Source organism: Petromyzon marinus, chromosome 3 (assembly GCF_048934315.1).
Source record: "Petromyzon marinus isolate PM22_M1 ecotype Great Lakes invasive population chromosome 3, UKy_Petmar_22M1.pri1.0, whole genome shotgun sequence".
NCBI lineage: Eukaryota > Metazoa > Chordata > Hyperoartia > Petromyzontiformes > Petromyzontidae > Petromyzon > Petromyzon marinus.
Window position 1 is genome coordinate 2,437,461 of NC_133669.1, and position 12,722 is coordinate 2,450,182.

Below are 12,722 nucleotides of genomic sequence, written 5' to 3' on the forward strand. Positions count from 1 at the left end.
GTATAGTTGAACTGGATATCTGCTTATTTATATTGCATTTTGGTACAGATGTTGTACAGTACATTTCTTAGTTATTTATCTTCACTATATAGATAAGGTTCCACGGATTGAGTTGCTCATTGGCAATCTTGAATGCAGAGTTTTAGAAACTGGTAAGAGTCATCTCTACCAACTAAAGTCGAATTGATTTCTATTGTTTACGATCGCAATTCATTTTATTCAAACACCATAGACGTTTAAAGTATTTTTTTATTTTGATACTTTGCAGTGTATTTGCAAGACATTCGATGCACACTTATCCATTGCCCTCTTACCTGCGACTGCGATTATCCGTGGCATCAAAATGGTCTCTGTGGATAGTCACTTTATCCGCACAATTATCAACCCTATTGTCCACGATTATTCACGTTTTTTTTGCGATGGAGTCAACGATGCGTATACCAGGATCGGCAAAGTTCCTTCTCCACAACTGCACGGATAAGGGGATTTCTACTGTGTATAGCTTCATCATATTAACAGTTATCGACACTTTATTACTTTAACTCCTGCACTTGATGTATATGTTATGACAGTCATTTCCTTATATCCAAGTATCCCTTGTGAAATATACCTTTGTCTCAATGCTGTTCCCAAAGTAGAGCTTCCATAGGACGTGAATATCCCTCAGCACTGTATCTCACCGCGCGTACGCATGCGGGGCACGATGGATAGGGGCCTTAAATGGCACCTGCCATCAGGTGATCTGCACAGCATTCAAGGATATTGACTGCTCGAAAATAGACATTAGATACCACATGCCATCGTAATGTGATGATTTTTACATGCGAATGTTAAGTCATAAAAGCTCAGCATGCGTATTATAGTTTATCGTCTTATATCACCTGCCAACACGTTTGGGAACATTTAGCATTTTATGGAATTGTTTAAGCATAACGTTTTTATTTTTTAATCACTATTTAATCTCAATATATTCAAATTGTGCTGTCAGTGGCATGCGATGATGAGATGTCCTTTGGGAACTCTGAGAGTCAGCAGTGTTAGAGAATGACCCGTGCAAGGTGATATCAGAACTCTCAAGTATTCTCTTTCGGGTTAGACCATTGACTAACATTTTGAGTATGAGTGGCTGTGAAAAAAATCCTCCGTAACTGAATAGATATAATAACTCCACTGGAGGTCCCTTCAAGTGATCGTGTTGATGGGTGGGACTTCATCTTCCCACGTGACCTGCTATAGGGCTGTTGGCCACGTGGCAGTCAACACTTATTAATTTTGTCATTGTCAGAGCTGGATTTTTAAAAATACAAAATTAAGTAACAGACTAAATGTAACGTGATTATGTGTGCGTGTGTGTGTGTGCAATCATTGATGGCTGGACCCAGTTTCATAAACTCACTACACTTAAGAACCCAGTTTTATCGTGGGCGGTTGCATCCTGGATCGGAGCCCAAGGCTCGGCGCGCAGAAGACACCCGGGTCGCCGGGCCATCTCGAAAGCGCAGCGGCACCATCGTCCGAGTGTAACCCAACGTACGCCGCCGTCTGTGTGTCCGTTCGCGTGTGTCCCGACAAACGCAGCTCATATGGCTGCCCACTGCCGAAGAAGCGGCGCAGCATGGACAAGGCAGTGGTCGCCGCACCGCCCCCTGGCAAGCGCCGCTACCGATTGCTCAAGCTCAACGGCTCCGCGCAGGAGGAGTTTTTTGAGGTTGAGGAGGAGCCTGAAGAGTCTGATCGTGGGGATGCCACCCTCGAAACGGAACGCCAAGATGATCGGCAAGGAGAGGAGGAGGAGGAGGAGGCGGGACGGAGAGTAGGGGGTGACGGAAGCGTAGAGGAGTGCGTGAAAACGAATTACCATGACGAGTCAGGTACGGTCATTTACGTTCGATTTCAAGTGCCCCACTATACATGTATTTTGTTAAAATACTTGCTTGAGCGGTTGTATCATGCTATCTCCCTGGCTTGTCTTAACATAATATGTATTTGCTCTGCATCATATGAATGTGTTTTTACAAATGCAGCAATTACAATAACTTTGGTATGTTTATTCGTTTTCATAAGCAGTGGCAGTTCAACACAATTGGTATATTTTCCACTATGACATATCGGTGAAACACAGAGACAATAATTTATCAAATGAAAGCAAAAGCTGAAAATAATGCACGTAAACTTTGAGAACTGCATGCTTCAATTCCACTGAAAGACAAAAAGAGGAACAGATGGATATGCTGACCCGACCATACTGGACATCTATGGAAAAAGAGCTTCATAGCTCATCGGATTCCTCCTCCAGTCTAAATATAGACTCTGATTCGAATGGGAACAAATATACACACGTGAGAGACATCATCATGACTGTCTGGGAAAGTGCAGTCAGTGGATTTGAGCAGGACACATCGTTGCGAGAGATGATGGCCAATGGTCAAAACTGGTGACAGAATGACAGCGGAAGGGAGATAGACATCCCCAAGAGGACAAAGCACAGTGGCGTTGGAAAGATTAAATGAGCTCATGGTGCTGGACTGAGATGGATTGTGGCATTGCGAGTCCATCAGGCAATGTGGGGAGGCCTTCATCCTGTGTGTTGAACTTTTTTTGCACCGTAACGCAGTCAACCGTGCTAATCTTGCGGTTCATAGATCGCTGATGCTGATCATGATGGCAATGACAAATATGGGTTATCACCACATTAAAACTGCTCTATTCCATTATTCAATTAATACCAACGCTCGGCATCTTTACAGTGGGAAGTTTTGGCGAATCTCACGAAAGTTTTGGCTTATCTCACAAAACAGAATAAAGACGAGCACTGGCCGGATAGAAGATCCACTGGGGATAAATCAGGATATAGATCTGTGGTGCCTTATAGTCTGCGATTGTTTCCCGGGATTTCGATTAATTGAAGTTTGCTCCAATTTGCACTATTGCGATCTCATTTGTACAAAAAGTAAAAAAAATGCATATGATGAGTTGGCATGGAACATACTGTATATCTTACAAAAACATTCACCGACTGGGGCTAACTTGGCACTTGATACCAACTACCCTTTTTACTGTTTATTTAAAAACATTACGCTGGGAAGACATGAGTAAAGTGTTCACTTTGGTTTGGGAGTACTGTGGTTAAAGTACTTTAACTGTGTGGGGCTGCACACTGTTTTGCATCATTTTATGCTTTGCTTTCTTTGACAGGAAGATAGCTCCCATTTTTGAACTACTGCTCATGTAACCACCGCAGTTTTTTTTATTGGACTTTCCAGCTGTAAACTTGGCATGAAACAAAAAGCGTGAAATATTTTTGTTTATATAAATTTCCCCCCCCAAATTTTACATTTCCAGCATTATTTTTTGTATGTTGTAAATTCAAAACTCCCAGTCATGTGAACGAGGTGAGAGCAAAAAAAAAAAGTTCCATGAATAATCAATGAGGCAGGCCTCATGTATTATTTGTGAGTGCACCAATGCTCGTCCTGCCTTATGTAAAGGTGAGAGTGGTGCAAAACAGTGATGTCACCTGCTGTTAGCATGCATTGGATGTTGTCTGCGGATGCATTAATTCCATTGCATACACACAGCATGTACGTATGTGTGTGCTGAACTTCTTTCGCACCGTATGTAGCCAACAGTGCTAATCGGAGGTGCGGGCGAGGGGGAAGGACAACAAACTAAACACGAAAAGAAGTTCTAAACATAGATTTAAGAGTGCATGGCTCCAGTGGCTCCCTAATATCGGAAGCATAATGAATAATGAGAATCATCGTCCATGGTCAATCCACTGCTGGGTGAACGGCTGCACAGTCTCGCAACGCAGGGATGTCACAATCCACGTAGCTCCTCCTGAGCTGATTTTATCGCTCCGTCTCCACTGTTGACGTGCCCTTGGGCAGATACCGTACCACATATATTTGTAATTAAAACGTAGAGTATATATAACAATACATTATTATGTACTGTATGTAATAATGTATTGCTGTATTACACGAAATAATATACAGTATGTAGTAAAGTTATATGTCGCTGTGTTCATGTTGTGACGTACCATTTAAACATATTACTGTCGCTTGTAGTTCGGTTTAAATGCCTGAGATGCATTCAAGCAATCAAAGGCATATTCCTAATTCTTAAGTTTCAGTGCAAATGTCCGACTCAGAACCCAAAGCATTTCATATTTAAGATTTGATGAATAAGTTTTGTCATGTTCCAAATGTTACTCATGCAGAACTAGAATCGCAGGCGATATCACGGAACTCCTCCTGATATCCCTCGTGCACACAAGAGATGCTTGCGCTTATCACGGATTTTGCAAATGGGGATGTTTGTCACGTCACAGGCAACCCCGCAGTTAAGCTTTTGATGATCAGAGCTGAGCTTTGTGCCAAATTAAGTCGAAACCCAAATTAAATAAGCGGGCATTTTGGCACACATATCGTCAAGTCTGTCCTCCTAATTAAAAGCATAATGATTATCTAAATGTTTGATTCTTGGATGAAAATGTTTGAACTTAAAAAATCCACCTTGTGCCCCTTTCTCATCCCTAACATCAGGGGTACTCGAACTGCTCAGTGTTTTAAAAGCGGAACCCTCCAACAGTTTGTATCTGGAGATTTTTAAGGGTGCTGAATCAAATATGACGTCATCCTTCTTTTGGTATTTTCCGGAAGATCGCGAGAGTGTGATGCTTGTACAGTGAGGGAAAAAAGTATTTGATCCCCTGCTGATTTTGTACGTTTGCCCACTGACAAAGAAATGATCAGTCTAAAATTTTAATGGTAGGTTTATTTGATCAAGGAGAGACAGAATAACAACAAAAACACCCAGAAAAACGCATGTCAAAAATGTTATAAATTGATTTGCATTTTAATGAGGGACATAAGTATTTGACCCCCTCTCAATCAGAAAAATTTCTGGCTCCCAGGTGTCTTTTATACAGGTAACGAGCTGAGATTAGGAGCACAGTCTTAAAGGGAGTGCTCCTAATCTCAGCTTGTTACCTGTATAAAAGACACCTGTCCACAGAAGCAATCAATCAATCAGATTCCAAACTCTCCACCATGGCCACGATCAAAGAGCTCTCCAAGGATGTTAGGGACAAGATTGTAGACCTACCCAAGGCTGGAATAGGCTACAAGACCATTGTGAAGCAGCTTGGTTAGAAGGTGACAACAGTTGGTGCGATTATTCGCAAATGGAAGAAACACAAAAGAACTGCCAATCTCCCTCGGCCTGGGGCTCCATGCAAGATCTCACTTCGTGGAGTTGCAATGATCATGAGAACGGTGAGGAATCAGCCCAGAACTACACGGGAGGATCTTGTCAATGATCTCAAGGCAGCTGGGACCATAGTCACCAAGAAAACAATTGGTACGCACTACGCCGTGAAGGACTGAAATCCTGCAGCGCCCGCAAGGTCCCCCTGCTCAAGAAAGCACATATACATGCCCGTCTGAAGTTTGCCAATGAACATCTGAATGATTCAGAGGACAACTGGGTGAAAGTGTTGTGGTCAGATGAGGCCAAAATGGAGCTCTTTGGCATCAACTCAACTCGCCGAGTTTGGAGGAGGAGGAATGCTGCCTATGACCCCAAGAACACCATCCCCACCGTCAAACATGGAGGTGGAAACATTATGCTTTGGGGGTGTTTTTCTGCTAAGGGGACAGGACAACTTCATCGCATCAAAGGGACGATGGACGGGGCCATGTACCGTCAAATCTTGGGTGAGAACCTCCTTCCCTCGGCCAGGGCATTGAAAATGGGTCGTGGATGGGTATTCCAGCATCACAATGACCCAAACACACACGGCCAAGGCAACAAAGGAGTGGCTCAAGAAGAAGCACATTAAGGTCCTGGAGTGGCCTAGCCAGTCTCCAGACCTTAATCCCATAGAAAATATGTGGAGGGAGCTGAAGGTTCGAGTTGCCAAACGTCAGCCTCGAAACCTTAATGACTTGGAGAAGATCTGCAAAGAGGACTGGGACAAAATCCCTCCTGAGATATGTGCAAACCTGGTGGCCAACTACAAGAAACGTCTGACCTCTGTGATTGCCAACAAGGGTTTTGCCACCAAGTACTAAGTCATGTTTTGCAGAGGGGTCAAATACTTATTTCCCTCATTAAAATGCAAATCAATTTATAACATTTTTGACATGCGTTTTTCTGGATTTCTTGTTGTTATTTTGTCTTTCACTGTTCAAATAAACCTAACATTAAAATTATAGACTGATCATTTCTTTGTCAGTGGGCAAACGTACAAAATCAGCAGGGGATCAAATACTTTTTTCCCTCACTGTAGCTGCTCGTGAATGAAGCCCGCTGCCAATTATCAGGAAATCATATCATATATTGAGACCTCGAATTAACATTGTAATTTTTTTAAGGTGACAGTTTTAGAAAGCCTTCAAAGCTAAATAATTTGCCTTTAATACGATAATTTAACAGCAAGTGCAGCAATGTACGGCAAATTAACTTCCTATCTTTACAACAGCATGACATTGCGTAAGCGTCTGTGACAGCACCTGCATTATACGAGATATATATACTGACTTTTGAATTTTGCTCTCTTGCAGGTAACCGGTCTGTGTTAGCGGTCACGCAGCTAGATGATGTAAGGGATGACAGCAATCCGGACGAGTATGGAAACTATGAGGAGTTGGTGGCCAAGTCTCTACTGAACCTGGGGAAAATTGCAGAGGAGGTGGCCAATAGTGCAATGAATGAGCGTCGAGGCAGCACTGGTAGTTCCAGTGACAGTGAAGACTCACAAGACTCGGACTGGAGGAGTCACAACCATCTTACGGCACTGGAAGCTGATACACAAGGAAACCGGGGCTTCTACTCAGAGCAGGAGAAGCCAGGTGAGAACTTTCAGATTCCCGCAGACGGGCGAGATGGCGGTGGCAGAGATGAAGTAGAAGATTCTGTATGTTTGAGCAGCCTAGAATGCCTACGGAATCAATGCTACGACCTGGCTCGCAAACTCAGTGAGTATTCGCAACAGGAAGACGAACGCCCGCACCCGGGACCTGCCACCGACGACAACGCCGACGCCTATAACGGAAGCAGCAGCAGCATTAGCGTCAGCAGCAACGTGTGCGAAAACCCCCTGTCGGTACAAACGCAAGAACACGGCTGCTCAGACATGGTCAACCTCCTCAAACTGGAGGAGCAGCTGAACTCGAAGTCTCCCACCTTTGAAATATCCCCGTCCATGGGGGGCAGCACGGCCAGAGACGACGAGAGCGAGATCAACGATATTGACTGCGAGAGGGACAGCGAGTATGAAGAGCACGAGCGCGACGGGTGCGGCCTTGACAACAGGAGCGATGATAGCGACGACTGCGAAGAGGGCGAAGATGAAGACTCGACAAGTTCTGACAGCACAGATCACTCAGATGAATTTGATTTGGTTAAAGGGAACCTTTGCCTTCTGGAGAAAGCCATTGCTTTGGAGAAGGAAAGGTCAAAGGTCACCAAATCTAAGCACACAGCGGAAGGGCACGTTAAGTACTCCAGAAAGGGGAGCAGAGAACCAAAATATGGAGCAAAAGCGGCAGGACGAATGAAATCGGCTGAGTCCCACAACAGAAAAACGTATCATTCAAAAGGTAACATTCAACAACAACAGAATAACCACTCTACGTTTCCACCACGAGCATACAGTTGCCACTGATTAGCGCTAATGCTGCACTTCAGTACACACGCATTACCTGATGTAGTTTCTTATTAAACGTCTTACACAACCAATAAGTCCGATGCAGTCCAATTCTGCATTACATTTTTCATAAGCACTCATTATTAATAGGATATGAAACACGATGTGTAACAGGGGTGTAACCATGCACCGATTCATCAAATAATGATTATTAAGTTCGCGATACACGCATCAACTTGCAGACCAATAAACGTTATACAATTCCTACATGTTGTATGTAATGGCTACATGTGACTCCCTACAGCCACTAGAGGCCGCTAAAGTGACCACATTATTAAAATAATGGATTCTCGAATCAAATCGCGACCCTCAAATGCAACGATCCCGATTGCATCGCCAGAGCTGCAAATTGTTACGCCATCGATGTTTTACTCATCCCTATTACAATTCCATTATAAATAAAATATCCTTCAACATTACGGATTCCTTTTAATTCGGACAAAACGTTAACTTACTTTGGCTTTGCATTCATGCCATTTACTCTGCATTTTCTATCAACATCGAGCCGACTGTTAAAGGAAGAAGTTACAACATACGCCTTTTCTCTGACAACTTTTAAACATCTTATTTCGGTGCAACTTTCACGATGCGAACTTTGAGCTATTTAACTTAAGCGATTTGCTCTGAGGTTGCTGGTGAAATCGATCAGAGTTTGACAAGCAGGTGATTGATTTAAATTGCTTGGGAATTTATGACTTAAAGGAACGCAGCGCATAAAGCATACTCATGTGATCGAACTCCACGTGGCGTGAGCTGAGACAGGATAGGTTTTGTGCTTTGTGAGTTTAAATTTTCTATGGAGATGTGCATACATTTCCTCCTCTAACTTATAGATTATCTCTATCATGAGTTTTAATTTCATATATCTAAGCGCTGATTGGTACTTCACAAATAAAAACATCGATGCATAGATAACGTTTTGTTTCACCAATAAAAAGCACAAGAGAGTTTAGGCTCATTTACGGGCCTTTTGTACCAATGTTTTCCAGGCGAACGTTGTTTCAGCAGGGCTTTCTTATTTTCGGGACGCTGTTTAATACGTCCCGTGATGTACATGGAAGGCTTTTCCCTATAAATGAACATCGAACAGGCCCCACGCTGTTTATGATACCTGGAAAATGAAAACTACTACAATTTTTTGGCAGCTTCAATGCTGCTTAGTCCTGAAGTCTCATTGGCTAATTTACCTAAACGTTATTTCATTCCGACAGTTGAAAATTTTAAATATTGCGATGCCTGGAAAATATTTGTCTCTACATCTTAGAGCACGTAACTACAAATCTCTTGAACAATTGTGACAAAACTTACCAACACAGTTTACAATACCATTGCCTACAACACAATTAGCAGGTGTGCATTAGGGTCCAAACATGTGAGTTTTATGCACACGTAACTCGTGTGCCCATTTGTGTGTTTGCATTTTGGCCACACACGCATTTCTTTGCGTAGTTGAATATCCTCTATCAAAATCGAGGCTCCCTTAATGGATTGTATTGCCAAGCTGTTTACATTTTTGGTGCTGTATTCGAAGCTTTTCTGTTGTCGTTTAAGTGTGTGCTGAGAAACAACACTGACGTTTCTCAGTTCACTGAAGTGGCAAGCACATCGCACCGTATAACCTGGATTCGTACAGCATCAACGTGTGACTGCATCCGAAGATGCTGTGCAGAAACAGGGCGCCGATTTATTTCATGGAGAGGGGGGCAATCATGTGAAGAGGAAACCGAACGACGGCCTGGAGCCTGAACTTGAGCAAGAAGGGATTTGAGAGCACAGGTGGTGTGGGAGAATGGACTTCCAGACTTTGAAGGGCAGCAGAGGTGAATGAGCGACCTCCCGTTGGGCGAAGGTCGGCTGGGGGGCTTGGACAGAAAGCCTTGGCTCCCGGAGCCGAGAGGTGCGTGGAGGGGAGTGGTGAGATAATAAGGAGAGAAGGGTAGGCAGGGGCAAATCCACGGAGGATCTTGAAGTTGGTGAGTGCAATCTTGATATTGATCCACGAAATTGATTGAGAGGCGGTGGAGGGATTCGAGCATTGGGGCGGTTTGGCCTCATTTACGGGTGCGGGTGGTGAGATGACTTGCAAGGGGCATTTTGTTGAATTTGCAGACGAGGGATTTGGGAGAGGCTGTAGAAAGGGAGCGTTGCAAGTAGTCGAGTCATGACGCGATCAAGGCATGGAGTAGCACGGTCGGCTTCGTACGATGCGAAAGAAGTTCAACGTGCACACACACACATACATGGACGAGGGTCGTAGCGACAGGAAATGGCGGATACGGGAGGCGTTGCAGAGGAGCAGGCAGAGTGAGATGCGTGGGAAGAGACCGGGAGCCAATGCTGCTACCACCACGATCGTAGCACTCGTCCACAGTGCAATGCACTTTAATCTATAGTTCACAATTAATGCACAGAATGTGAGAAATGCATTTTTTTACATAAAGAGAAGATTTCCTTTAACCGTTAAAAATCAAGATAAATGATAATCAGACAGACGGCTTGATTAACCAATCAGAATGTGACGCCGTGTTAGATGATCGCATTCCTGACCCTGAAGACTGTCGGCTCAGTCACGTGATCCGATTTCAGTTTGTGAACCGAAATGAATTTGGATCCAATTCTCTAGAATGCGGTACCGTTGGTGCGCGCATACTTTTGGCACGGTGCTTTACATAATTGCCATGAAATTGATGGAAAGGCTCTGCATTTTCGGAGTGTTTTTATTTGTTAAAATAATGCCTTGTAATCAACAATGAAGGCATATCTGCCAAAGTTTGCCACGCGGTCTTCTTCATCAGGACTATTCTATGAAAGAGTGTGATAACATTATCCTCAGAATCACAAAAGCTGTCATCACTATTTTGAAGAACAGTTCTAATGTAAAACTTAATATCAATGCAAGTCACGTATGCCTGACATCCAATCAGTTGGGTGAAATGTGAGTAAAGACTCCTGATAATTATAAGATAGTCAGGAGAAAAAAAAAAAACCTTTCCTTTTTTTAAGGGCAAAGATTAGTTAAAATCGTACATTAGACAATTTTTAAGCGTTCATATGAATAATGCACAGCCCTCTGTCCGTCTACTGCCGGATGAACGCCTTCCCACACCGTGTCGGCATTGAATCTTACTTCACCACACTGGGCAGTGCGGGTTGGAAAACGGGTGGAGGAGGTCCCAGAACTGGGCCAGAAATCACTCGCCACGGACGATAGCCACGACCCAGAGTCGAACTCAGGTTGCAGAGTACACAGCACAATGTGGTAACCACTGGCCAACCTTTAAAATTGGTCTGTTAATGAAATCGTACAATGTAAATAATTCAAAATACCTTACATAGAAAATTAATTGCTTGTTTTCCACCTTTAACCATTTTTAAAACGTAATTAATCACGTGGCTTACCACGTTCCTCAAGCCGCGAATTTTTTTTTTATCGTCTTCACATCGCGACTGCGTCGAAGCACATCGGGCTACACTCGCTCTGCATATTTTTTGACTCCACAGTAATAATAATAATGATGATCCGCGATTAGCCTTGTAATATTATTCGGTGTCTCCAGTCCCTGGGCCCCCTCGTACACCGCTGGCGCTCTCCACGTGAGCTGCACTCACGCTGATGGCCTTGATGCCCGGCTGCACGGTTGCAGGCGGCGTTCTTTGAAGATCCGCCAGTGTCCAAGCCCCCAACGCTGCTGCTGCTGTATTTGATGCCTGTAGAAGCTGGCCGTGTGGCAAGGCAGCGTCCACGCTGGTAGCTGCAAGGCACGGATAATGTTAATGAGGATGATGGGGTTTTTTATCCAAATGTTTTTCCCATTTTTTTTACTCTTATTATTTTGAATTCTGAATATCAAAATTATCAATTGAATTCTGAATCGCAAAATTATCTAAATTACGTCGTGGTGTGTTGTTGTTTTCTTTAAACCTATCTACGTGACTTAACCGAAAGACCCAAAGAATATGAATTCCTGCAGTCACGAAAGCTTTAAGTCAAGATATAATATCAAAATGAGTTTAACCTTTCACATAGTTGACATACTTTACGTGTTTTTATTTATTTTTCACATTCATGCCATAAATTGCAATCATGATGTTGTTGCGTCTATACGTACAATATAGGGGTCATTAGTGCAGAGTTTTATTCACTGTCTACAGATTGTAAATGTTGTGAATTTACTCTCCAACACTCCGGTGTGCTGTACAAGTAACGAATTGGCATGTTCTGTTTACGTGACAAACATTACTAATTGTCTGTGTCGGGTGGTGGCGGGTTTAACGACACATTTATATATTTACGCGATCTAATCCCAAACAAAAAACCTGTATTATGGTTGGCTTATACTTTCAGCGGTGAGCAATTATAAACATGAAAGAGCAACTGCATTGGCCACTTCGGATTTTGTTTGGTTAAATACAGTATTGTCCGAACAAATCAACGTTTCCCCCTTTCTGCGCTTACCCGGTGATGTAATCAGGGATGTGTTGAATGAGCAGGGTACCGGTCGGTTCGACTGCTCATGCTTGCAGATGCAATGAATGGTCCACAGTATTTCATACCAATTTTGAGAGAGACAAAATACGAGCCGATTTTTTTTAAATAGAATGCACAACTCTAAGTATTTAAAGGTGTAATTTAGTTTTCATATAGTTTTATCCGATTGTATTGTAGTAGGTGTTAATAGTAGAAGGTAGGTACAAAGAAACACACATGCAGGCATTGTAATTGAACCATACATCTAAAACTAAACACGTTTGTCAATAACACTGTGGCCTTAAAGAAAACATATAACGTGACATTACGGACTCCTTATATTGTAAGTGTGTGTTGGTTTGGCTCTAGGCGCTTCGGGCATTAACAATGAACCCTAAGTATCCTAATAGTGCCGAGGTCTCTGTGAACTCAGGGAATCAGCACTGGTGTATATGAACACTGCAGGCGTATGCACACTCCAGGCGATGTATATGAACTCTACACGAGTCGCATTCAGCTGTCGGAGCATTTGGAATGAGC

The 12,722-nt window shown here is 43.2% G+C and overlaps 1 protein-coding gene across 24 annotated transcripts in view; it reads left to right on the plus strand.

The window, feature by feature from the left end:
- Window positions 1-12,722, plus strand: part of LOC116951355 (myelin transcription factor 1-like) — a 291,238-nt gene that overhangs the window by 202,435 nt on the left and 76,081 nt on the right. For 23 of the 24 annotated variants that reach the window (XM_032970065.2, XM_032970058.2, XM_032969992.2 and 20 more), the window contains 2 exons: window positions 1,579-1,871; window positions 6,570-7,607. In XM_032970065.2, the coding sequence (XP_032825956.1) occupies window positions 1,579-1,871; window positions 6,570-7,607 (1,331 nt within the window). The remainder of the gene's footprint in view (window positions 1-1,578; window positions 1,872-6,569; window positions 7,608-12,722) is intronic. The other variant, XM_032970072.2, reaches the window with a different exon arrangement.